The sequence below is a fragment of the Somniosus microcephalus genome, chromosome 8 (assembly GCF_052327205.1).
Source record: "Somniosus microcephalus isolate GS21.2 chromosome 8, FLI_Smic_1.0, whole genome shotgun sequence".
Taxonomy (NCBI): Eukaryota; Metazoa; Chordata; class Chondrichthyes; order Squaliformes; family Somniosidae; genus Somniosus; species Somniosus microcephalus.
This window is the reverse complement of record NC_140994.1, coordinates 245051682-245078741: the sequence shown is the minus strand read 5'-3', so window position 1 is coordinate 245078741 and position 27060 is coordinate 245051682. Positions and strand designations below refer to the sequence as shown.

At 49.7% G+C, this 27060-nt stretch overlaps 1 protein-coding gene and 1 long non-coding RNA gene across 3 annotated transcripts; one reads left to right on the top strand and one right to left on the bottom strand.

Moving 5' to 3' along the window:
- The first annotated feature begins 11 nt into the window (after positions 1 to 11).
- On the top strand, positions 12 to 2927 carry LOC147114248 (uncharacterized). Its single transcript, XR_015079394.1, has 2 exons — positions 12 to 301; positions 1134 to 2927. It is a non-coding gene; the product is annotated as an uncharacterized LOC147114248 (long non-coding RNA).
- On the bottom strand, positions 234 to 22576 carry LOC147114247 (E3 ubiquitin/ISG15 ligase TRIM25-like). 2 transcript variants are annotated; one of them, XM_085995928.1, is made up of 4 exons: positions 21947 to 22572; positions 11702 to 11797; positions 1982 to 2212; positions 234 to 1212 (listed from the first exon to the last, which is right to left on the bottom strand). In XM_085995928.1, exons 1-4 carry the CDS (start codon positions 22502 to 22504, stop codon positions 1186 to 1188), a joined length of 912 nt encoding a protein of 303 aa, XP_085852054.1. In that variant the 5' UTR covers positions 22505 to 22572; the 3' UTR covers positions 234 to 1185. The 2 variants fall into 2 exon arrangements, with proteins under 2 accessions (XP_085852054.1, XP_085852053.1); XM_085995927.1 differs by having other exon boundaries at positions 234 to 2212; positions 21947 to 22576.
- Between the last annotated feature and the right edge of the window lie 4484 nt (positions 22577 to 27060).

Sequence of the window (27060 nt, the reverse complement as noted above, 5' to 3'; positions counted from 1 at the left end):
TGGGACCTGCCCCTCTCCTCATTCTCCATGGGCTGGTTGACAGAACAAGCCAATCACACAGCACTTACTGACCCAATGGAATAAAGCTGTCACTGACACACATGGAGCCTTTAGGAAGCCTCGGTTAGATACAGGTCACTGCAGCTTTAACTCTCTCTCACTTCCTGTCTAACAGGTTCCTGAGAAGCTCGACACACCGATGGAACAGCTCATGTCACTCAACAACAACAACGTGCTTTCATATCGTGCCTTTAATGTAGTAAAACATCCCAAGGCACTTTACAGGAGCTTGGTCAAAGAGGTAGGTTTTAAGGAGCATCTTAAAGGAGAAGAGAGAGGTAGAGAGGCGGAGAGGTTTAGGGAGGGAATTCCAGAGCTTGGGGACCAGGCAGCTGAAGGGGCGGCGGCCAATGGTGGGGCGAAGGAAATCGGGGATGTACAAGATGCCAGAATTGGAGGAACGCAGAGATCTCAAAGGGCTGTAGGGCTGGAGGAGGTTAGAGAGATAGGGAGGGGCGAAGCCATGGAGGGATTTGTAACACAAGGATGAGAATTTTAAATTCAAGGTGTTGCTGAACCAGTGGTCAATGTAGGTCAGCGAGCACAGGGGTGATGGGTGAACAGGACTTGGTGCGAGTTAGGATACAGGAAGAGTTTTGGATGAGCTGAAGTTTATGGAGGTTGGAAGATGGGAGGCCGGCCAGGAGAACATTGGAATAGTCAGCTCAGGGTCACACAGGACACTGAGGTTACAAACAGTCTGGTTCAGCCTCAGACAGTGAGCAGGGAGGGGGGATGGAATTGGTGGCCAGGGAACGGAGTTTGTGGTGGGGACTAAAAGACAATGGCTTCAATCTTCCCAATGTTTCATTGGAGGAAATTTTGGCTCATCGAAGACTGGATCTCGGACAGGCAGCGTAACCAGACAGATGCAGTGGAGGGGTGGAGAGAGGTGGTGGTGAGGTAGAGCTGGGAGTCCTCAGTGGACATGTAGAATCTCCCATTTCCCACAGGCTGCCTGAGCCAATAACCCCTCAAACCCCAGTTACACATCACTCAATATTCCCACCATTTGAAAGCTCCTTATCTGGGAAGGTTTCCAAGCCGTGATTCTACTTTCACTCTTCTCCCAGATACAGCTGAAGGTTCCCTATCAGCAGCAGCTACTGTATGACTGAGAGGAACTTACCTGGAAAGGAGCTGCTTCGAGTTCTGTGAATAAAGAGAGGAGATCAAATCAGTCAATGAACAAACCAACACCCAATGGACCCAAACCGTGAATTTGGGATTGAGAGTAAAGAGTTCAGTGTGGGACAGTAGGTGGGGCCAGTCACAGGAATGGGGAATAATCCCACATTTCACTGCACTCCATCCTGGGGCAGCACCAACACTCCGAGGGCAGGGCTGAGGGGGCACCAACACTCCGAGGGCAGGGCTGAGGGGGCACCAACACTCCGAGGGCAGGGCTGAGGGGCACCAACACTCCGAGGGCAGGGCTGAGGGGGCACCAACACTCCGAGGGCAGGGCTGAGGGGCACCAACACTCCGAGGGCAGGGCGGAGGGGGCACCAACACTCCGAGGGCAGGGCTGAGGGGCACCAACACTCCGAGGGCAGGGCGGAGGGGCACCAACACTCCGAGGGCAGGGCTGAGGGGCACCAACACTCCGAGGGCAGGGCTGAGGGGGCACCAACACTCCGAGGGCAGGGCTGAGGGGCACCAACACTCCGAGGGCAGGGCTGAGGGGCACCAACACTCCGAGGGCAGGGCTGAGGGGGCACCAACACTCCGAGGGCAGGGCTGAGGGGCACCAACACTCCGAGGGCAGGGCGGAGGGGGCACCAACACTCCGAGGGCAGGGCGGAGGGGGCAGCACCAATGCTCGGTCCCACCAACAATCTTCAAACAATTCAGCCCTCACACCAGCCTCACACAAACGCCCCATTCCCCAGCCATGGCCCTGTTTATATTGAAGATGTACCTGAATAAAGGAGAGAGGGTCCCTCTGTACCAGACTCTGGGTTTCTCCATCTATTAATGAAATCTGTTCCATCCTCTTGTTTAATGCTTCAGAACAGCTTCTAATCTGTGAGAGAGCTCGGAGCCCCTCCTCATCGATCAGTTTCAGTGCGTATTCTTCATCTTCTTCCAGCTGTCTCCTCCATTCAGAGAAGCTCTTCGATAGCTTTCCTTTCAGCTCATTGATTCGTGTCTGAAACCCAAACCAACTCTCATTACAAACGTCCCTTCCACACAGCTGTTACCCTGAGCACACGGCACTCTCCAGGGACGGGACAGTTTGTTTAGATCACAACTCGATCACCCGTTAAAGATAAACAAGCAGTGGGGGGTGTCTACTGGGAGAGAAAACAGAGTTTAACCAGAGTTGCCTTGAGCCTTCTTAAAAAAAACCTGCAAAGGAGTTAACCCTTTCCACTGACAGCTGTTTAAGTTCACCAAGCAGCAACTTTAGTGTTGCTGAATTAAATTTAAAGATATTGGACATTATTAAATTTGAGTTTCTTAATTTTAAGTTAATATTTCCCCACAGTGAATGAAGGAAAATTATGATTTGATAAATTAACCCCTTGGGTTCTTAAGCAGAGCCACAATGGATTCTCTGCTTTCTTTTGTTATATGGAAGTCACCTTGTAAACTAATTGTAGCACTTCTGTCTCTAATGATCAAACTCGGTGTAAACCACCTAGCCTGGGAATCACTGGTTTCTGAAATTGGAGTTGATAAGATAAATTGATAGAAATGAAATTTAACACTGACAAAACTGGTCAGTTCAACAGTACTGCTTTTTGGATTTTGGGATAATTTTGAAATGACAAAATGGACCCAGGCACTATATATTGGGTTACTTTCGGGAAAATAAAAGATCCTCTAAATTAATGATAAATAAAAAGTGTTAATAAATTGGACCAAGTGAGAACGTGTGATCTATGCTTTCTATCTTAAATATTGTACTGGACAGTAAAGTTCCTCCAGGGCTGATGAATGAGATATGAATGGTAATTAATGGGATGTGTACAATGGAGAGAGGAAGTGATTGAGGGTGTAAGATAGAAGCAGGAAAATTACACCACCAAATGAGAATGTTCCTCGCTTTCTATTGAAAGGCAGAAAAGTGTAAAGAGTAGTAAACTGATAGCTTTCTCTCGGAGACATTAGTGTCCCTGCATTGACACATACTCCACCGAGAAACTATATAATGAATGAAACAATCAGAATAGAGTTAAACACACTGGTACCTGTTGGAGGAATTGAAATTGAAGTTTAAGTGAAGAGATACATGGAATTTGGATTGGACGGCTGAGGGCGTCTTTGGGCTTGTGTGTTCCCAATTTCCAGAGGTAAGGGCTAGACACAAACAGGATTGTGGGAGGGTCGATATGACACCCTTCATAATCAAGAGGGAAACCCACAAACCACATAAACAATATCCTACTTAATACTGGATGGTTAAGAGCAGTATCAGATAGCCGAAGAGCAGCGTGGGAAGCCGTACTTATCCCAAAGGATAAGTCCGTACAGATTGTTAAAGACGGTGGATTAAACCCTGTGGGTGGCATATTAACGGAAGGAGAAGAACATCAGTGTGAACTAGTGGTAGAGGATGAGGAAAGTTGTGGGGTAAAAGATAGCCCACTTGAAGGGGAATGTGAAGTAATGCTTGTCGATGGTTCTAGGAAATTTAGAAGTGGTACACCCCATACGGGATGGGCAGTCGTGAGGAAAGATGGTCGGGTGGTCCGACAAGGGGCTCTGGAAGGAGGGGACTCCGCCCAGGTAGCGGAACTGGTAGCTCTTATCGAAGCATTATGGGCTTGTCAAACGAAACGAGTGAATATTTACACCGATAGTCAGTACGCGTTCGGCGTAGTCCATGATTATATGGCCTCATGGGATCGAAGTGGGTTTGTAACATCCTCAGGGGGGTCACATTATACATGAAGTGCTAGTAAAGGCACTGCTGGAGGCTGCAGGGCTCCCACTGGAGGGAGCAGTAGTCAAGGTAAAAGCACATCAGAAGGGGGGCGATTGGATACAGAAAGGAAACGAATGGGCTGATATGGCAGCTAAAGAGGCCGCCGAAAATATGCCCCCTTCTCCGGCCCCGGTGGCAGCTTGCGCCATCGGACAAGACAAAGTAAATATGGTGCAACGGCCCAAAGATATGTCAAAGGGAGAGAGAGAGGTTTGGGAGAGGCACGGGGCAAAGGAAGATGTTACTGGGGTATGGGAGAGTCACGGGGCAAAGGAAGATATGACTGAGGTATGGAAGAGCCATGGACAAAGGAAGATGTGACTGGGGTATGGGAGAGTCACGGGGCAAAGGAAGATGTGATGGGTATGGGAGAGTCACGGGGCAAAGGAAGTTGTGACTGGGGTATGGGAGAGTCACGGGGCAAAGGAAGATGTGATGGGTATGGGAGAGTCACGGGGCAAAGGAAGATGTGACTGGGGTATGGGAGTGTCACGGGGCAAAGGAAGATGTGACTGGGGTATGGGAGAGTCACGGGGCAAAGGAAGATGTGACTGGGGTATGGGAGAGTCATGGGGCAAAGGAAGATGTGACTGGGGTATGGGAGAGTCATGGGGCAAAGGAAGATGTGACTGGGGTATGGGAGTGTCACGGGGCAAAGGAAGATGTGACTGGGGTATGGGAGAGTCACGGGGCAAAGGAAGATGTGACTGGGGTATGGGAGTGTCATGGGGCAAAGGAAGATGTGACTGGGGTATGGGAGTGTCACTGGGAAATGGAAGATGTGACTGGGGTATGGGAGTTAGAAGGGGCAGACCAGGTGGTAGCCCCCCCGAGTGTCTCAGACAGAATTTACTAGAAATCTATCATGGGGATATACATCAGGGACGTGGCAAAGCACTGCCAGAGGTGCCTGATCTGTGCGCAGTATAACCCAGGAACGGGGATAAAGGTTCGTATGGAAATCACCCGAGACCGAAGGGACCATGGGAAAACCTACAAATCGATTTCACCGGTCCCCTTCCAAAGAGTAGGGGAAAGACCTACTGCCTGGTGATAATGGATCACTTCACTCGCTGGGTAAAGGCCTTCCCAACACGAGATTGCACCGCCGTTATGGCCGCAAGCATTTTGGCAGAGGAAGTGATACCTCGGTGGGGGGGTCCCCCTACAAATCACAGAATCACAGAATCACAGAAACCCCACAGTGCAGATAGAGGCCATTTCGGCCCATCGAGCCTGCACCGACACATATCCCACCCGATCCCCGTAACCCCACATATTTTAATCCCCCTAACACTAAGGGTCAATTTATCATAGCCAATCAACCTAACCCACACATCTTTGCCAGGGGACCCACTTTACTGGGAGGGTCATGAAGACGGCAGGTCAGTTATTGGGGGTAAAGCAGAGGTTCCACATACCTTACCACCCTCAGAGTTCCAGAATAGTGGAGCGTATGAATAGAACCCTGAAAACGGCTACAGCAAAAGCGATTACGAGCATGAGTAAGAACTGGGTGGATGTCCTCCTGACCCCCCAACCGGACAATAGGACTGACTCCGTATGAATTAATGACTGGGAGGGCTATGAGATTACCAGAAGGGGTGATAGAAGGGTGGAGTGAAACAGGGCCACTGAGGGATAGAATGACACGGTATGTAGTGGAGCTATGTAAACAGCTTCAAGGGATGAAAGTGGAAGTAAAGCTGCAGCAAGAAGCGGCAGATCGACACGGGCGTGGGCCTGAACCCGAGTCATCGGGGCTCCCAAAAGTGGGAGACAGGGTAATGGTAAAAGGGGTGCCGTCCAAACTGGGACTGGTGCCTCGGTGGTCTGGGCCTTACACGGTCCTAATCACCAGCGATAAGTGTGTGTGTTTGGACATACAAAAGGGGGGTAAGTGGAAGCATTGGTCCCAGGTTAATCCGTATGACTCACATTCTGTTTCTACCAACAGGAAAGCTAGCAGCAGATCTCTTAATTACTTTGTTTCAGATAAACCTCTCTCACGATGGCGGCCTGGTGGACGGCCGTGATGGCGATCACCCTCCTGGCAATTACAATAGCGTGGGAGGCGCCCACCGTGCACATCGATAAAAGTACTTGATTACATCCAGGACAATACATGCAACTGCCACAGGGGGGAAAAGGGGAATGGATAAAGAAACCCAATATATGGATCACGGACCGGGTCACCGCACGTACCCATACGACCAAGGTATGGAAAATAAATCCCAAATGTAATATGGGACTTTTTTGAGGATGTAACTGGTAGAATGGATAAGGGAGAACCAGTGGATGTGGTGTATTTGGACTTTCAAAAGGCTTTCAATAAGGTCCCGCATAAGAGATTAGCATGTAAAGTTAAGGCACATGGGATTGGGGGCAAGGTACTGACTTGGATAAAGAACTGGCTGGCAGACAGGAAGCAAAGAGTTGGAATAAACGGCTCTTTTTCCGAGTGGTAGGCAGTGACTAGTGGGGTACCGCAGGGATCGGTCCTAGGACCCCAGCTATTCACAATATATATATAAATGATCTAGACGAGGGAACTAGATGTAATATCTCCAAGTTTGCAGACGACACAAAGCTGGGTGGGCGTGTGTGCTGTGAGGAGGATGCCGAGAAACTCCAGTATGATTTGGACAGGTTGGCTGGTTGGCCAGATGCAGTATAATGTGGATAAATGCAAGGTTATCCATTTTGGTGGCAAAAACAGGAAGGCAGATTATCTGAACGGCAATAGATTGGGAGAAGGGGGAGTGCAACGAGACCTGGGTGTCCTTGTGCACCAGTCGCTGAAGGTAAGCATGCAGGTGCAGTAGGCGGTTAAGAAGGCAAATGGTATGTTGGCATTCGTAGCGAGAGGGTTCGAGTACAGGAACAAGGATGTCTTGCTGCAGTTGTACAGGGCCTTGGTGAGACCACACCTCGAGTATTGTGTGCAGTTTTGGTCACCTTATCTGAGGAAGGATGTTCTTGCCATGGAGGGAGTGCAGCGAAGATTCACCAGACTGATACCTGGGATGGCAGGAATGACGTATGAGGAGAGATTGGGTCGATTAGGCTTATACTCGCTGGAGTTTAGAAGAATGAGAGGGGATCTCATTGAAACTTATAAAATTCTAACAGGACTAGACAGACTAGATGCAGGAAGGATGTTCCCGATGGCCGGGGAGTCCAGAACCAGGGGTCACAGTCTAAGGATAAGGGGTAAGCCATTTAGGACAGAGATGAGGAGGAATTTCTTCACCCAGAGAATGGTGAACCTGTGGAATTCTCCTCCACAGAAGGCAGTGGAGGACAATACATTAAATATATTCAAGAAGGAGTTCGATATATTTCTGAAGGCTAAAGGGATCAAGGGATATGGGGAGAAGGCAGGGACAGGGTACTGAGTTTGGATGATCAGCCATGATCTCATTTAATGGCGGAGCAGGCTCGAGGGTCCGAATGGCCTGTTCCTGCTCCTATCTTCTATGTTTCTATGGGACAAGGATACTGGGACACTATCTGTGGCAACAACCATGAACTGTCCGCCCCCGGTCAACCAGTCCGATTGGAACAGCCTCCCTGCCCATCACAAAGGGAAAGTTCAGTGTCCGGCGCCCCAGGCGGTTGGTCCTACGGCACCACGTAAGCAGACTCCTTCCAACTCGGTCTGGATCCGTTATCGGACCCAGAAGTGACAATTACACACAACTACAAACTAGCGTGAATACTGATGGAGAAATAACGGTCACCGGCATATAAGATGACGCCGGACTGTGACGTTGGTTATACTCCTGCTCGCTGCACAAGGGACAGCGCGGAAAAATGACGGGCGTGGTCAGCAGTACCGTCAACATTATAGCAAGGTGGACTAAATTACCCCATTCATTTGGGAACCAGGACTTGTGGGACAATATTGCCAAGAATTGTGTAGCGATGTTCTTAAGCGGTTGGGGTGTACTGATATAAGATGCATTGATTTAACAACATGTGGATATCAAAAGCCATCGCAATGTCCCACCACGGTGCCACCTCCAATGGATGGCATGATCAGTGTCGGGGGTCCGAAGGCACTGTTACATGATGTAACTATGGTCACTTTAGAAGTAACCTATAACCTGAGCAGTATAGTGCTGGCGTTAGAGGCCAATGGTGGTGATCACCCAGCATTAATTACTTGGGCAAAGCATCAATTGCAGCGATTACTTAGTGATTATAAGGACCACATAGCCCCCGAAGTAGAGGCCCCCAAGGGGCGGCAGAGACGGAAAATATTATGGGAAGTGGGGGGCTTGTTTGGAAGTGCCAACTTGGTCCTAAATTCATGGCAAATCACAGGCCTGGGTAGCTGTGCCTCCTGGGTGGCGCAGGAAATCGCCAAGGGCCTGCGGTTCACAGCTCAGGGAACGTAGTATGCGCTTACGACAGTAGAAGTGCAGGGAACCTGGTTACAGAGAGGTATAGAGGTCCTAGGGAAAGCCGTAATGAAGGCGAGTGATTTACAGTCCAAGGGGCGAGCATGTGATATGCTGGCTTGGGACTTGATTGACAGTGTTGAATCAGACATTGAAGACATCAGGATTGTGACAGTGCCCCGGCAGGCGCAGAAGGAAGTCAGCAGTCTCAATCTGATTAACTGGGAGGATGATAGACAGGAACTCCTGGTAACCCGACCAGCAGGCGGGGGGTCCTGCAGATGTATTTAGATTTCTAATGATGATGCCACAGAGGCACAAGAATGGGACATATCAAGGGGGATGTAAAGTAGAGTCTCTGGGAGTGGTCAGAGGTGAATCGGCGTACCGGGTGGGTACCCGCGGATACGTAGCACCTGGCAAGAATGGCAACCTCCTTATGACCATGGATGAGTGCTGTACTGTGTAGATTTCAAAAAACCCAGTACAATAGCAAAATGCTGGAAGCCTGTTTGGCCCAGTGGTAGGGGCGAGGTGCAGTTGGACCTAGAAGCACAGACACACCTGTGAGTTTCAATTTAACTTTGGAAAAGACATTTACTTTGGACAATGAGCGTCTCGATAGGTGATTTAACGGTGAATAGGTGATTTAACTTTGGACATTGAGACTTCGTGTTTTAATGGGTTTCAATGGATCTTCAATGGATAAGACAACAATGCCAATTTCGCTGGAACAATGGACTTCCTGGCCTCAATGAAAAACCCTTTAACCTTGGGTAAAACACATCAGCAGTAAGACTAAATCACATCAAATATGTACCACAGGGAGGGGGAGACAAGATACGGAATTGTCTTCCATCCCCCAGCCCTGTACGTGTCCTGTGGTTTGGATTACTGGGTGTGGATTGGAATACAAGAGTTGGGGGAAGGCCCAGACTCGAAAAGGCGGGACGGAAGAACTGTAAGAAGGAACCACACACAGCTCTCTCTCTCTTTCACTCAGAAGCTCTCTCAGAAGCTCTCTCGGAAGCTAGCTCTGACTACAGCGACTGCCAGGTGTAAGAAGGAAGGGAAGACGGTCATCTCCAGCTCCCAGCCTGCAATCGACGTCGGCCACGACCAGCCGGACAGGTGATTGTAAATATCAGTTGACTCTACAAGGGGTTTGCGCTGTGTAGGCAGCTGCAGTCAGATAATGAAGGACGGGGACAGGTCATCTCCGATCCAGGCCCACAGTCCACAACGGGAACGACCGGCCGGATGGGTGATTGTAAGTTTCAGCCGAATCTCAACAGGTTTTTGTCTGTGTTTTGTTGGTTTTAATAAACTAACAGTTTTGGGTTGAATCTAAACCTTTGTGTCATCTACGTTTTTGTTCCTGTAAAACCCAGAGTCAAAGAATCCTTGTAAGGATGAGGAAACAAAACACCTTACAAATGAGTCAGAGCACTACATCATGTGTACCTGTAACACCTTGAAACCGATAGATGAGGACTCAGCAGTGGTGGTGATGGTAGAGCCTCTGGAAGGTGCCTTTAGGGCGATTCAGGCATCTCCAACTCAGTGGTGTTCTCTGAGCGATGAGAAGAACTACCTCTACGGAGGATTGGTTTGTGCAAATAATCATACGTTTTGCCTTCAAGTTTCAGACTCTCTCACCTTGGGTGATTTCCATCTCCCAGGCAGAACCCTCGCCGGCCTGGTCTTCAGCTCATGGTGGGATGACGAGTTGAGTGTGGATGATACACCAGGGAGGGCCGCTAGGGTGGCGGTGGAACAGTCCTTGATTGCCACAATGGAATACATTGCATGAAGTAAACAGGCCCTCACGGGGAAGAATGGAAGTGGACTTGGCCAAAAGCACGGCTAGAGGGCTGGCAGCTGAGTTTAGCAGAATGAGAGGGGATCTCATTGAAACGTATAAAATTCTGACAGGGCTCGACAGACTGGATACAGGGAGGATGTTTCCCCTGCCTGGAGGGTCGAGAACGAGGGGTCACAGGGGTCAGGATACGGGGTAGGACATTTAGGACTGAGACGAGGAGAAATTTTTTCCCCTCAGAGGGTGGTGAACCTGTGGAATTCTCTACCACAGAAGGCTGTGGAGGCCAAGTCACTGAATATATTTAAGAAGAAGATAGATAGATTTCTAGACACAAAATGCATCAAGGGGTATGTGGAGAGAGCGGGAACATGGTACTGAGATAGAGGATCAGCCGTAATCATATTGAATGGCGAAGCAGGCTCGAAGGACCGAATGGCCTACTCCTGCTCCTATGTTTCTATGTAGGCTTTGCAGTTATGGAAGATTTCAGGATTGTTATACGGCACTTGCAAAGCCACGTGGGTGCAGTCGATGGCATCCTGCACCATGGGGAAGCCCCTATCCTGGCAAAGCCACATGCGTCCTCGTCCTTCTTCTCTCTGCTCAGTGAGAGGACAACGTAGTCCCTTCTCCTGGTGTAGAGAGCCTCAGTGACCTCCTGGATTCAGCGAAGGACGGCGAGCTGTGAGATGTTAGCTATGTCTCCTGCTGTAGACTGGAAGGATCTGCTGGCGAAGAAATTGAGGGCCACGGTGACCTTGACTACCACAGGGAGAGCCGTGTTCACCCTGCTCTCAGGCTGCAGGTCTGGTTACAGGAGGTGGCAGAGTTCTGTTACCACCTCCTTGGTGAAGTGTAGCCTCCTGATACACTGCTCCTCGCTTAAATGGACATAAGAGGAGTGCTCTGGGAAGACCCTAGGTGGGGAAGACCCTAGGTGGGTAAGGCCCCCTGTTGAGAACCCTCATTGCCCTCCTCCTCCTCCCTCTGCGCACATCTTCTCCTCTTCGCTTCCACCATTCCCTCTCCCAAAGATACTTGAGCGCGAGGCCCCCGTGACTGTGAGCAGAAGCATTTAAATAATAATGACGGCATTCTCCACTTGCAGCAACTTCAGTCACACATAGGCCAGACCAGGTAAGGACAACTGATTTCCTTCCCTAAAGGATATTAGTGAACCAGATGGGTTTTTACGACAATCTGATAGTTTCATGGTTACCAATACTGATAACAGCTTTTTATTTAATTAACAGAATTTAAATTCCCCAGCTGCCGTGGTAGGATTTGAACTCACTTCTCTGGATCATTAGTCCAGGTCTTTGGATTACTAGCCCAGTGACATTACCACTACGCTACCATTCCCAGTTGGGACTCAGCCCAACAGAACCAACCTGGTTTGGAAGGCCTGTTTCTGATGTGCTCATTGACTCAGTGGGGAGAGAAACCCTTTCGAAATCCAGTTCCACTTTTCCCTACCTTTATTTCAGCTTCTGATCTCCCCAAGTCTCGCTCTTTGCTGGAACAATTCTGCTGGACTCGCCGAAGCTTCTCGATTTCTCTCTCCAATTCTTCCTGTAAAGTTCATTGGAAAGTGTTTAAATTAACAACCTGCATTTATATCGCGATTTTAACGCAGCAAAACATCCCAAGGTGCTTCACAGGAGCGTAATCTGACAAAAATTGACACTGAGCCAAAGGAGGAGACATTAGGACAGGTGAGAAAATGCTGGGTTAAAGAGGGAGGTTTCAAGGAACGTCTTAAAGGAGGAGAGGGAGAGGCGAAGAGGGTTGGGGAGGAAATTCCAGAGCTCAAGGCCTAGACTGATGAAGGTGGGGCTGCCAATGGTGGGGCAAAGGAAGTTGGGGATGTAGAAAAGGCCAGATTTGGAGGAACAGAGAGTTTTCTGAGTGGGATTGGCTGGAGGAGATTACGGAGATAGGGGCGGGTGAGGCCACGGAGGGATTTGAACACAAGGGTGAACATTTTGAAATCAGGGTGTTGCCGGACCAGGAGCTAATGCAGGTCAGTGAGCACAGGGCTGATGGGAGAACGGGACTTGGTGCGAGCTAGGATACGGGCAGCAGAGTTTAAGATGAGCTTTAGTTTATGGAGGGTGCAAGGTAGGAGGCCGGTCAGAGAGCTTTGGAATAGTCGAGTCTGGAGGTAACAAAAGCCTGAATGAGGGTGTCAGTAGCTGATGGGCTGAGGCGGGGCGGAGACGGGTGATATTACAGAGGTGGAAGTAGGAGGTCCTCGTGATGCTGAGGATCAGGGGTCGGAAGCTAAGCTCAGGGTCAAATCGGCCACCGAGATTGCGATAAGTCTGGTTCAGGCTGAGACAGTGGCCAGGGAGGGGGATGGAATCGATGGCTAGAGAACAGAGTTTGTGGCCGGGACTGAAGACATTCGCTTCGATCTTCCCAATATTTAGTTGGAGGAATTTCTGCTCATCCAGTACTGGATGTCGGAGAAGCAGCGTGACAAATCAAAGATAGTGGAGGGGTCGATAAAGGTGGTGGTGAGGTAGAGCTGGGAGTCGTCAGTGTACATGTGGAACCTGACGTTGTGATTTTTAGATGATGTCGCCGAGGGGCAGCATGTAGATGAGAAATAGGAGGGGGTCAAGGATAGATCCATGGGGGACTCCAGAGGTAACAGTGCGGGAGCGGGAGGAGAAGCCATTGTAGGAGATTCTGTGGCTATGACTGGATAGGTAAGAGTGGAACCAGGTGAGGGCAGTCCCACCCAGCTGGACAACAGAGGACAGGCGTTGGAGGAGGGTGGTGTGACACCGTGTCAAAGGCTGCAGACAGGTCGAGAAGGATGAGGAGGGATCGTGCACCAGGGTCATCGTCACACAGGATGTAATTTGGGACCTTTTAGTCGGGCTGTTTAAATACTGTGGGAGAGGCAGAAACCGGATTGGAGAGGTTCAAACATGGAGTTGCTGGAAAGAGAGGCACAGATTTGGGAGGTGACAACATGTACAAATACTTTGGAGAGGAAAGGGAGGTTATGATGGAGCGGTAGTTTGCAAGGACCAAGGGGTCAAGGTGAGTTTCTTTGAGGAGTGGGGCGATGATGGCAGATTTGAAAGGGAGCGGAGTACCTGAGGAGAGAGAGAGAGCCATTAAAAAATCAATCCAAATAGAAATCCCAATTAGCATTTGGCTCAAAATTTTTAAATCAGTAATTGAACCAATTGCACTCTATGGCAGTGAGGTGTGGGGACCGCTAACACAACAAGAATTTGCAAAATGGGACAAACACCCAATTGAGATCCTACATGCAGAATTCTGTAAAAGTATCCTCCGGACTCAAAGGAAAACCGTAAACAATGCATGCAGGGCAGAACTAGGCCAATATCCATTAATAATCACTATCCAAAAAAGAGCCACCAAATTTTGGAAACACCTAGAAATGAGCAACCCCCAATGTTATCATTACAAAGCCCTGAAATGCCAAGAGAGGACCATAAAGAAGAATACCCTCAGTCAACTAGTCCTGGGACTCAGTGAAGTAACTACTAACACTACTAACAATAACCAGCCCCAGGACAGTGACAGCGTAACACAAAGAATTCGACCCAACACAATCGTCGCTAAGCAAAAGGAAAAATATCTGTCATATTGGGCAGAAACAACAAAAACCCAAAGCAAACTCAATTGCTACTTGGCCCTAAACAGACGATACAACATGGCTGATTACCTGACCATGGTAAAGGATAGCAAACTGAGAAAAACCTTGGCAATGTACAGACTTAGTGAACATAGCCTGGCAATCGAAAAAGGTAGACACAGGCAGACCCGGCTACCAAGAGAGGACAGGATATGCTCTCACTGCAGTCAGGGAGTGGTGGAGACAGAGATGCACTTCCTCACAGCTTGTAGAAAATATCAGGGCATAAGGGAGAATTTCTACCCAAAATTCACAAAAATATGCCCGGAATTCAGAAATTTGAATGACGACCAAAAACTCCCATACCTACGAGGGGAAGAGAGAAATTGTGTAACCTTAGCGGCACACTATGTTACAGCTTGCCATAAACAGAGGGACAACCACTAAATATAAGAGTATATGCAAATTATATGAATGTATATTTACACACTCAGGGATATATCTGTTTATACACTGTATGGATAGATCTGTATTTTTGTGTACAACCATGAATGTTTTTCGATGCTTTGGCAACATACGATGTACCTTGTCATCATCATGCCAATAAAGCAATTTGAATTGAATTGAATTGAGAGCCATTTGCACTATCAGTGAGCATGGGAGCCAGGAAGGGAGGTTGGGAGGTCTGTAGTTTAGTGGGAAGAGGTTCAAGAGAGCAGAAGGAGGGTCTCATGGACAAGATGAGCACGGAATGGGCATGAGGGGAGATAGGAGAGAAATTAGGGAGAGATGAGAGTTCAGGGCAAGAGCAGGGGCAACCTTGGGGATGGTTTGGTGGGCTGGGGGAAAGGAGAGAAGTGGCAGACGGAGCTGAACGATGGCCTCAATCTTGCTGACAAAGAAGTCCCTGAGCTTGTGTCACTTGTTGTTGGAGGTGAGGGGGGTGGGGCAGAGGAGAGGGGTTTCAGGAGACTGTTGGTGGTGGAGACAAGAAGCGGGGAAGGTGCCTCCTTCCAGTTTAACGGCGGCGGGTTGGGTCTGGGCCGAGTAACCCGCTCAGGAGAGGCGGGCCGGTAATTATAATATTTAAATGAGGCTCCATGCCTCAGATTTTGGCAGCGATTGGATTTAACGGCTGCGGGCCGTGTATCCCGGGGCTCGGGAATCCCCACAGCTGAAGGGAGGCGGGAGCTGCCAGATCCAGCAGGCACTGCGTGTGGGCCTGGAGGAGGAGGAGAGCTTCCCCCGAACCCCCAAACAAACCTGCCGCAAACTGTCCCCCACCCGTGATCTTCAGACCCCCCCCTCACCATCGCAACCCCCAAAATCTCACTCCCGCAAACTGTCCCCCACCCGTGATCTTCAGACCCCCCCTCACCATCGCAACCCCCAAAATCTCACTCCCGCAAACTGTCCCCACCCGTGATCTTCAGACCACCCCCTCACCATCGCCCCCCAAAATCTCACTCCCGCCCTCTCTCTCTCTCCCCCGCCTTCTCTCTCTCATCTCTCTCCCCTGCCTTCTCTCTCTCCCCCGCCATCTCTCTCCCCCGCCATCTCTCTCTCTTCTCCGCCCACAATCTCTCCGCTGTGCTCCGAGCCCACCCCACAAGCCCTGATCTTTGATTCCCTGTCCCCAGCGTTCCCCGGGCTCCTGCCTTGTCCCACAGGATTTCCCGCCCGGCAGTGCTCAGCCTCTCCGTGTGGCTCCGCTGCTGGGAGGGAAACAGAGTCAAACAATTCTAATGAAGTTCTGCTGTTAAATTCGGCCGGACCCCCGTGTTCCCGGAATTTCCGTGTTTCCCGGTCACTGACAGGCCCCCTGCTCCCTCCCTGCCTTCCCGTGAATCTCGGGGCCTCAGTGTCTGGGCCCTGAGCAGAAATATTGCCTTCTGTGTCTCTCAGTAAAGAGGCTCCTGCCCTGTATAAACTGAGTGAGCTCACACACACCGGCTTCTTTTCACAGTGACACACCGTGTGCTACATTTTCACACCGACTCAGCTCCTCCATTTCCAGCAATCAGCCGCGGGGAAAGGGAGACAGACTCAGACACACCAGCATTTCTCAAACAGCAATTCCCTCTTGTTGTGAGGAACAGTTTCTCCACCCAGCCCCTGAGTCTCCCCCTGTGGGTGTCCCTCACTCCCCCACCGGTGATGGTCCTCTCCCTGCTGCTCAGAGGGCAGAATCCCCCAGCGTTACACAGGGCCACTGTTAAGTCTGTGTGTTCCAGTTATATTTAAGGTCAATTACTGACACAGACTACAAGAATAACTTTCAATAGGTCTTTACTATTCGGAGGTTAGGGCTGTACTACCCAGCAAATTACTACACAGCACTTATATACCGGTGTGGTCACCACCGGTATTACCGTATACAGCAGCCAGAGAAAGTAGTACATCTCTTAAGGTGGAACAGGTTTAAGTTCTCTTAAGGTGGAACAAGTTACATACACCACAATCCTCCCTTTTTAGCTTAACAGTTATATCCCCATTTAACATAACATAATAACATATATACATATACAACTTCATGTAGAAACAGTTCAAAGGTTCAGTCTCTCAGGAGGCCTCCTGATTCGAGTTGGATAACGCCTTTCAGGGGTCTCTGATTCTTGTTGCTGAGGTGACTCCTCTAGTTGGTCTTTTATGTCTTGGACATCATCATCAGGTACATTCACTGCCGAGGTAGATACTTCAGGTTCACTAACTTCTTCCACGGTTGTCTCTGTCGTAACCATGGGTTCGACCCTTGTTCTCGATTCTACCAGTTGGTCAGCATGACGCCGTATTACATTTTTACCAACATCTACCGTGTACATCAGGGGTCCTTGTCTGGCCCGAATTGTTCCGGATTGCCATTTCTCGTTTCCATAGTCCCTGGCCAACACTGGTTGTCCTACCTCGAAACTCCGAGTGGTCTTGTTATTTATATGCTGGAACTGTTTGTTTTCAACTTCCCTCCGCACATTTGGTTTTAACAAGTCCAACCTGGACCGCAACCTCCTGTTATAAAACATCATGGCAGGACTTTGGTTTGTCACTGCGTGAGCGGCGTTTCGATATGCCAGTAGAAACTTGTCCACCTTATGTTGTAGTGGAATCTGATCTTCGCTCATGGCCTTTATTGCCTTTTTGAATGTTTGTACAAATCTCTCGGCCAACCCATTTGTAGCCGGATGATATGGGGCATATCATCCCATTCTTCTTCAAGAATTTTTGGAATTCTTCTGACACGAACTGTGGTCCGTTGTCGGAACATATTTGTTCTGGCAATCCGTTCCTTGCGAATATCGTCCTTAACACCGCAATTGTCTTTTCTGAAGTAGTGGTAGTCATCTTGATCACTTCTGGCCATTTAGAATGTGCGTCCACCGCAATTAGAAACATGGAGTCCATGAATGGACCAGCAAAGTCAATATGTACGCGTTGCCATGGGGCTGAAGGCCATTCCCATGGGTGCAACGGTGCAATCGGAGGTGCATTTTGCACTTTTTGGCACCCTGAGCAGCTTTTCGTCAGCTCCTCTATCTGTTGGTCGATACCCGGCCACCACACATAAGCCCTAGCAAGGCTTTTCATCTTGACTCCCCCCAGATGACCTTCATGCAGTTCCTTTAGAACTCTTTCCCTTAACTTAGGAGGAATAATCACTCTCGTTCCATACATCAATGTTCCTTGACAGACGGACAGCTGGTCTCGTCTTGCCGAGAATGCCGGTAACAGAGAATCACCATGTGCTGGCCATCCCTTCACTGTCACCTCGTAGACTCGGGACAGTGTCGGGTCGTTCCTGGTTTCTCTTTCAATACTTGCATTGGTGACTGGTAAACACTCGATGATGGTCGAGTGAAATAACTCTACAGGGTCAACCTTCGTTGTCTCCTCTTCTTCAGGTAGTGGCAGGCGCGACAGCCCATCAGCATTACCATGCTGCTTTGTACCTTTGAATTCTATCTGATATTGATGTGCCCCTAGGAAAAGGGACCATCTCTGGAGTCTCTGTGCTGTCATCACCGACACACCCTTCTTAGGGTTAAAAATGGATACCAACGGCTGATGGTCTGTCAGAAGCGTAAACTTTTGGCCCTGCAGGTAATGATTAAACTTCTTTACTCCCCACACAAGGCTGAGAGCCTCCCTATCTATCTGAGCATAGTTGCGCTCAGCGGAGGTCAATGATCTGGATGCGAATGCGACTGGCCTCTCCGTGCCATTTGGCAACTTGTGTGAGAGTACTGCCCCAATACCATATGGAGAAGCATCACAAGCCAAACGAATAGGCAGTGTTGGGTTGAAGTGAGCCAACACTTCCTCTGAGGTTATCAATTCCTTGCTTTTGCGAAAGGCCTTCTTACAGTCCTCGCTCCACTCCCATGGTACTCCCTTCTGCAAAAGAGCGTTCAGCGGGTGCAGTACCGTGGATAAATTTGGCAGAAACTTATGGTAATAGTTAATCAATCCTAGGAACGACCTCAACTGAGATACATTAACCGGAGCGGGAGCCTTCACAACCGCTTCGATCTTGTCAGGAGACTTATGAAGTCCCTCCTGGTCAATGTCATGGCCACAGTACGAGATCCGCTTCTGAAAGAACTCACATTTCTGCCGATTAACTCGAAGTCCATATTCTTTCAATCTGATGAGCACCAGTTCCAAATTTGCGAGGTGTTCCTCGTCACCATCTCCTGTAATCAGAATATCGTCCAGGTAACATTGTGTGCCTGGAATTCCCTGTAATACCTGCTCCATGGCCCTCTGCCAAATTGCTGGAGCCGATGCCACTCCAAAAACCAGTCTATTATACCGGTACAAGCCTCTATGCGTGTTGATCGTGAGGTACTGGCGTGACTCTTCCTCAACTTCCATCTGTAAGTACGCCTGCGCCAGGTCTATCTTGGTGAAGTGTTTCCCGCCCGACAATGAAGCGAAGATATCCTCAATCCGCGGAAGCGGATACTGCACCGTGTGAAGCACCGGATTAACAGTGATCTTGAAATCTCCACAGATGCGAACCTTCCCTGGTTCTCCCGGCTTGTTGCTCGAAGGACGTTTCATCACGGGAACAATGGGCGTAGCCCACTCACTCCAGTCTACCTTAGACAGTACTCCTGAACGTTCTAGCGCTTCCAGCTCCGCTTCCACAGCAGGTCGTATCGCATAGGGTGCCGGTCTGGCTTTGAAAAATTTTGGTTGTGCATGTTCTTCAATCTTGATGTTTGCCGTAATTCCTCTCAGTGTTTCCAGTCCCTGCTGGAACACCTCTTTAGCATTGTCCAATATTCTGGACAATCGTTTAGGTTTGACATCTGTTTCCCTGGCATCTACCGTTAGTGCTTTTAAGGAATGCCAGTCCATATTCATTTTTCTAATCCACTCCCGTCCCAGTAGTGGTGGACCTCCTTCAGGTAGCACATATAAGTCCATTCCTCGGCTTTCTTTGCCCTTGTGGACCACCTTTACCTCTATCTTTCCGATGGGGTATACTCTTTGCCCCGTGTATGTTTTCAATACAATCTCCGTATCCCGTAGGGGAATATGTTGGAATAACCTTTTGTAATCTTTCTTATTCATGACCGTCAATGCCGATCCAGTGTCCAATTCCATCTTCACTTGGACTCCTGCTATCTGAAGTGTGACCCAAATTGTCTGGAGGTCTGCTTCCTTACCAACGTTGTGTACTCTTAAGCTACCCAGTTCATTACTGCTGGCATCTGAATCTGACTTCTGTTCGTTCGAACTGTTCTCTGTCATCTTGTGCACCTTTCTGTACTTTCCCTGTGGTGACTTTTTGTTGCTGGTCTTCTCTCCTGACTGGCATACTTTAGCTATGTGACCAAGCCTGCCACATTTTCTGCATTCCTTATTTTTGAACCAGCACTGGTTCTGATCGTGCGTTGTCTTTCCACAACGATAACATTTTACTGTACCCAAGACCATTTGATTTGTGCTGAGTTCCGGTGACCGTAGCTGCATTACCGCCATGCCTCTCACTGCGGCTTCGTGCGATGCTGCCATAGCGACAGCTTTATCAAGCGTCAGCTCATTCTCCTCAAGCAGTCGCTTTTGTGTCTCTTCTTTTAACAATCCACACACAAATTTATCTCTTAGCGCATCTGTTAGTCCTGTTCCAAACTGACAGTACTTTGCTAGCTTACGCAATTCAATTAAAAATTCAGCATTGCTTTCATCTTTCAGTTGCTTTCTACTGTAAAATTTAAATCGTTCCGCTAGCATCAGCGGCGTGGGGCTTAAATGATTTTTCAGGACGGTAACAATATCCGCGAAAGTCTTATCTGCCGGTTTCTCTGGTGATAGAAGGTGTTTCAATTGCCCGTATGTCTTCGCACCCATTAAGTTTAATAAGGTTAGTGCTTTCTCCCCATCTGGTATCTTATTTGCTCTACAATAAACTTCTATGCGTTCTACATACGTGGTCCAATCTTCGATGTCACTATCAAAAGTATTAATGTTCCCATGTTTAGGCATTTTTGCAATTGTTTTTTTCCAAAATGGCGGCTTCCCGCGCTTGGCGGTCTTTCGCGCGCTCGTCTTCTTCACCCGCTGGCTGCAATGGCAATTGCTGTGCTGCTGCCGGTCTCGCCTCCCCAGTGGTTAACAACTCCCCCGACGCTGCTTCTACTCCACCGCGGTTCCCGTGGGCATTCGCGCTTCCCTGCCGTCGCGCCTCGCAGCCCTTCTTGCAGCCCGGTTATGTGCACCCGCTGCGTTCGAACTCACCGCGGCTCTCGCGCCTTCAGCTGCCCCAGTCGCTGCGCCTTTCGGCCCGAATGCGGCCCGGCCCTTTTCACCGGCCGCGGTCGATTTCACCGCCCTCTTTCCTCCGTCTTCCCTCCCCTTCGCTACAGCCAACGCGGCCGACTTTCGCTGATTGGCTTACCCACCACCGTGGTAGAAGGAAGATAGCTGTCTGCTGCTGATGGGGGCTTCGAGTTCAGAATTTCTCTTCTTCACTCCGGGTCCTCGATGCCTCCCGCGCGACGTGCTGTTCAGCAGGATGATGAGGGTGGATGCCTCTTCTCGACGCCCATTCTGAGGACGAAGCTGCCGTGGATGTAAACTGCCACAGGGTAAGATCGGACTCGTCGCCACTGTTAAGTCTGTGTGTTCCAGTTATATTTAAGGTCAATTACTGACACAGACTACAAGAATAACTTTCAATAGGTCTTTACTATTCGGAGGTTAGGGCTGTACTACCCAGCAAATTACTACACAGCACTTATATACCGGTGTGGTCACCACCGGTATTACCGTATACAGCAGCCAGAGAAAGTAGTACATCTCTTAAGGTGGAACAGGTTTAAGTTCTCTTAAGGTGGAACAAGTTACATACACCACAGCCACAACATGCTCTGCTCTCCAGCCCTATGCCATGGAGTGCCAGTTCTCACAGGTGCCCACACAGTGAATTACTGAGCTCTACAGAGCCCTCCCCAGGAGGGGCTGAGTGTGGGTGACGGGCAGTCACCCGGGGTCACTCTGACACCCCTCCCAGTGCCCACCCTGCTCTCTCAGACAGACTGTAAGAGAAAGGAGAGGGAGTAAATCTGACTGACAGAAAACAAGCACCCAGACCCAGGGCAACAAAAAATACTGGGCTACATCAGCACTGTCTGCAATCTGATCCAATTAGTGTTGGTCATTAACAGAAACGCTGTCTACGGAGGTCACGGTCCATCATCAAAGACCCTACTCACCCCAGCCACAGTCTGTTCACCCTCCTGCCATCTGGGAGACGCTACAGATGCATTCGCACCCGTACGACCAGATTTAGGAACAGCTTCTTTCCCAGGGCTGTCATCCTACTGAACTCCACAAACAAACTCTAAAGCCTGCACATCTGCCAATGCACTTTATTATGGTTATGTTATGTTAATATACTACAAGCCAAATATACTACAAGCCAAATGTATGTTGAATGTTTAAATGTCTTAATCCAAATGTACACTCTCGGGAGCCGCAAGCCTACATTTCGTTGTACTGCACTTGTGCACTAACAATGACAATAAAAGTTGATTTGATTTGATTTGATTTGAAAACTCTCCCTCACTGTATTTAATATCGGAAATTGTGTCACTCACCTTAATTGCAGTTTGTGCCTGATCTAGGCTCAGCAGTTTGTGGAATTGATGTTTCCCTGTTATACAGGATCCACACACACACTCTGCATCATCTTTACAGTAGAACTCAAGGAATTTCTTATGTTCAAGACACTTACTGCCTGTAGTATTGGTCAAAGGCTCAATTAGGGTGTGATCTTTGTAGACCTCTTTCAGTAAATGTGGTTTTAAATGAAGGGAGCAAAAAGATGTTTCACATCTCAGACACGTCTTCACAGCTGGGGTTGGATTCTCGATGCAGTATTCACACATGACACCGGCTGAATCAGCAGCAGGCTGTGAGCGGTTGTATTTTTCCACTATATTACACAGCGTGAAGTTTCTCTCCAGTCTGGGCCTGGGGTTGAATTTCCGGCGACACTGAGGACACTCAACACCTCCTGGGCCTGCTGTCTGGGCCCAAACTCCCTCAATACATTTCAAACAGAAACTGTGCAGACAGGGTAATGCCACAGGATCCTGGTACACGTGGAGACACACAGCACAGGTTAATTCAGCCTCTAAAGCTCCGGGCTCCATTGTTACAGCACCTGAAGAGTTTTCACACAGCACCGGAGAGAGCGAGGAACCAGAGCAGGAAGTGAAATTCTTATAAACACTCGGAGCAGGGAGTGACAATGTTAGTTTCACTTTCATGACTCACTTTGTCTGAAGATTAACCCTTTCAGGCCTGCAGTAGCAGTTCAGAACCAAAATCAGAGAAACAAGATTGCAATTTTACAATATGGAGCCAGAATACAGCAAACTGGGCTCAGGAAACACAGACCCAAAACTATACAACTCAGATCAGACCCAAAATAGTTCAACAAACAAATTAAAACTGATATAAAGAGGAAAAATAACCTTTACAAACCCTGCAGAGAGGAAGGGGAAGGAGCTCTCTGGGAGGAATAGAAAAATATACAGAAGAAGTTAAAGGTTCATCAGAGGGGCAAAGAGAGATGGGAAAAAGCAAAGCAGCAGAGGCTACAAGTCTCAGTAAACTCAACACGAAACATGTCCAACCAACGCAGAGCTGCAAAAACAAAGACAAAATAATGTTGGACTAAAAATCCTAAACAGGAGAATCCAGTCAGAGGAACTCAGGATCAAACTGTACAGACTCTGGTCAGACCCACCTCGAGTACTGAGTCCAGTTCTGGTCAGACCCACCTCGAGTACTGTGTCCAGTTCTGGTCAGTCCCACCTCGAGTACTGTGTCCAGTTCTGGTCAGTCCCACCTCGAGTACTGTGTCCAGTTCTGGTCAGTCCCACCTCCAGTACTGTGTCCAGTTCTGGTCAGTCCCACCTCGAGTACTGTGTCCAGTTCTGGTCAGTCCCACCTCCAGTACTGTGTCCAGTTCTGGTCAGTCCCACCTCGAGTACTGTGTCCAGTTCTGGTCAGTCCCACCTCGAGTACTGTGTCCAGTTCTGGTCAGACCCACCTCGAGTACTGTGTCCAGTTCTGGTCAGACCCACCTCCAGTACTGTGTCCAGTTCTGGTCAGTCCCACCTCAAGTACTGTGTCCAGTTCTGGTCAGTCCCACCTCGAGTACTGTGTCCAGTTCTGGTCAGACCCACCTCCAGTACTGTGTCCAGTTCTGGTCAGTCCCACCTCCAGTACTGTGTCCAGTTCTGGTCAGTCCCACCTCGAGTACTGTGTCCAGTTCTGGTCACTCCCACCTCGAGTACTGTGTCCAGTTCTGGTCAGTCCCACCTCGAGTACTGTGTCCAGTTCTGGTCAGTCCCACCTCGAGTACTGTGTCCAGTTCTGGTCAGACCCACCTCCAGTACTGTGTCCAGTTCTGGTCAGTCCCACCTCGAGTACTGTGTCCAGTTCTGGTCAGTCCCACCTCGAGTACTGTGTCCAGTTCTGGTCACTCCCACCTCGAGTACTGTGCCCAGTTCTGGTCAGTCCCACCTCCAGTACTGTGTCCAGTTCTGGTCAGTCCCACCTCAAGTACTGTGTCCAGTTCTGGTCAGTCCCACCTCGAGTACTGTGTCCAGTTCTGGTCAGACCCACCTCCAGTACTGTGTCCAGTTCTGGTCAGTCCCACCTCCAGTACTGTGTCCAGTTCTGGTCAGTCCCACCTCGAGTACTGTGTCCAGTTCTGGTCAGTCCCACCTCAAGTACAGTGTGCAGTTCTGGTCAGTCCCACCTCCAGTACAGTGTCCAGTTCTGGTCAGTCCCACCTCCAGTACAGTGTGCAGTTCTGGTCAGTCCCACCTCCAGTACAGTGTCCAGTTCTGGTCAGACCCACCTCGAGTGCTGTGTCCAGTTCTGGTCAGTCCCACCTCGAGTACTGTGTCCAGTTCTGGTCAGTCCCACCTCGAGTCCTCTGTCCAGTTCTGGTCAGACCCACCTCGAGTATTGTGTCCAGTTCTGGTCAGTCCCACCTCGAGTACTGTGTCCAGCTCTGGTCAGTCCCACCTCCAGTACAGTGTCCAGTTCTGGTCAGTCCCACCTCCAGTACTGTGTCCAGTTCTGGTCAGACCCACCTCGAGTACTGTGTCCAGTTCTGGTCAGTCCCACCTCGAGTACTGTGTCCAGTTCTGGTCAGTCCCACCTCGAGTCCTCTGTCCAGTTCTGGTCAGACCCACCTCGAGTATTGTGTCCAGTTCTGGTCAGTCCCACCTCGAGTCCTCTGTCCAGTTCTGGTCAGACCCACCTCGAGTATTGTGTCCAGTTCTGGTCAGTCCCACCTCCAGTACTGTGTCCAGTTCTGGTCAGTCCCACCTTGAGTCCTCTGTCCAGTTCTGGTCAGTCCCACCTCGAGTCCTCTGTCCAGTTCTAGTCAGTCCCACCTCGAGTACTGTGTCCAGTTCTGGTCAGTCCCACCTCGAGTCCTCTGTCCAGTTCTGGTCAGTCCCACCTCGAGTACTGTGTCCAGTTCTGGTGAGTCCCACCTCGAGTACTGTGTCCAGTTCTGGTCAGTCCTACCTCGAGTACTGTGTCCAGTTCTGGTCAGTCCCACCTCGAGTACTGTGTCCAGTTCTGGTGAGTCCCACCTCGAGTACTGTGTCCAGTTCTGGTCAGACCCACCTCGAGTCCTCTGTCCAGTTCTGGTCAGACCCACCTCGAGTATTGTGTCCAGTTCTGGTCAGTCCCACCTCCAGTACTGTGTCCAGTTCTGGTCAGACCCACCTCCAGTACTGTGTCCAGTTCTGGTCAGTCCCACCTCGAGTCCGGTGTCCAGTTCTGGTCAGTCCCACCTCGAGTACTGTGTCCAGTTCTGGTCAGTCCCACCTCGAGTCCTCTGTCCAGTTCTGGTCAGTCCCACCTCCAGTACTGTGTCCAGTTCTGGTCAGTCCCACCTCCAGTACTGTGTCCAGTTCTGGTCAGTCCCACCTCGAGTCCTCTGTCCAGTTCTGGTCAGTCCCACCTCGAGTCCGGTGTCCAGTTCTGGTCTTCGGAATCTAGGGGTTGATTTGCGCCTCTTTTAACGCCCCCCAAATTGCCTAGCGAATCTCAGTGGGAGGTTAGCAGCGGCGGTAGCCGGTACCGCCCCACGTCGCTGCCCCGCCAGCGATTATGTCATCACTGTGCGCAGCACCCCTCTTGCTCCCCTGACCTATCGCCGGACGATATGTCCAACAGGGTCAGGGGGCGATTCTGCATCGGCGGCAGCGGTAGTTAAAGGCCGGGTGTCGGGCAGCCTTTTTTTTTTGGCCGACTGCCAGCACCTGCCCCCTTTCCCTTTGTTTCTCGGGGTGCCGGCCACGATCGCTCAGCCCGGCGTTCCTCTTGAGTGCCGGGCTGTTTTCCCGGCACTCCGCTCCCCGGTGGTCCAGCAGGGCTCTGGTGCGTGCAGCACTAGGCCCCTCCCTTTAATGAGGTAGTGCCCCGCCTCCTGCTTGGCACGCTACCACTGAATTTACGGCGCAGGGGTGCCAACTTCCTCGGGGCGCTGGTGACATTAGCGCCCCAAAGGGGGCGCCACCAAATTTATCCCCCCTAATCTAAACATAAGTTTTATACACTAGAAAAATAACACGTAAACAGCTTAACTTACAATAGTAACAGGAATCGGCCATTCAGCCCGCGAGCTTGTTCTGTCATTCAGTTAGACCATGGCTGATCTGTATCTTAACTCCATCTACCCGTGCTGTTATCTGGCAGCAGGAAGCAGGACTGAGTTAACATGAGGTCAGTTGTTCCTCTTCCTGAGATCTCCAATGTCGATCTGTCACACACCACCACAAACAAGGCAGCCAAAGCCTGAGGGAACTTTCCACGCCCAGACAGCATTTATGCTTCGTCTGTTCTTTTAAAGCAGAAATTGAGAAATGAATGTTGTTTAAACCCAATGCAGAGCTGATGAGATATGACTGGGTATTTCGAGAACTTCACGTCTGAACTTTGCCGTTGGTTATCGGCATTCACGGCATCTAACGAGGTTAGGATCTCCCCAATACTTCAATAAGAAATCTTTTAAAACTGAGAAGCCTCAGTAAAGGGGCCAAGTTCCAAAGCTCATTGTACAGGTGTTGATGAGGTCTTGACAAAGTGTCCCAGAAAGTTTCCCGATGTGTTTCAAAAGTCCTCTTCAAACCTCCAGCAGCAAGTGAACAGTAAAAGGTGATCTACCTTTAAATAGCGCTGGAAATCCTCAGCAAGGACGAGTTTACTGACAATCAGCTGGTCGCTGTTCCTCTTTTGGTAGGACCAATCAAAAATAAACAAATAAACTGTAACTAATAGAACTTTAAATAAACGTTAACAAATCAAATTAGAATTTGGTTATCCAAATCAATTATGCACTCCAGTCCCCGCGGCGCCCACCGGTCACGGAAGTCCTCGAGTGTGCCGGCGGACACCGCGTGCTCCATCTCCAGGGCCACCCGGGCTCGAACATGGCCATGGAAGAGAGGGAGGCAATCTGGCTGGACGACCCCCTTAGGAGAGGGTGTTAGGACAAGCGCTCGCCACCAAAATCCCACGCAGCCTCGTTAATGAGCGCCGGCCGGCAACTTAAGTGGCAATCAGCAGCTTAACCATCCTCCGGGCGTCCGTTCCTAACGTTGGTTTCAACTCCTTTACCAAGATGGCATCTTCTGCTAAACGTGGGCTAAACCAGCGTTGCAGCTTAAGACAC

Bases quoted from the DNA above. Each gene is read 5' to 3' on its own strand.
- LOC147114247 (XM_085995927.1), bottom strand. From the start codon at position 22,504: ATGGAGCCCGGAGCTTTAGAGGCTGAATTAACCTGTGCTGTGTGTCTC. The intron at 11,798-21,946 runs GTGAGTGACACA...TGAACTTTACAG, and splicing joins AGGCACAAACTGCAATTAAG to GAAGAATTGGAGAGAGAAAT. The intron at 2,213-11,701 runs GTAGGGAAAAGT...TTTGGGTTTCAG, and splicing joins GATCAGAAGCTGAAATAAAG to ACACGAATCAATGAGCTGAA.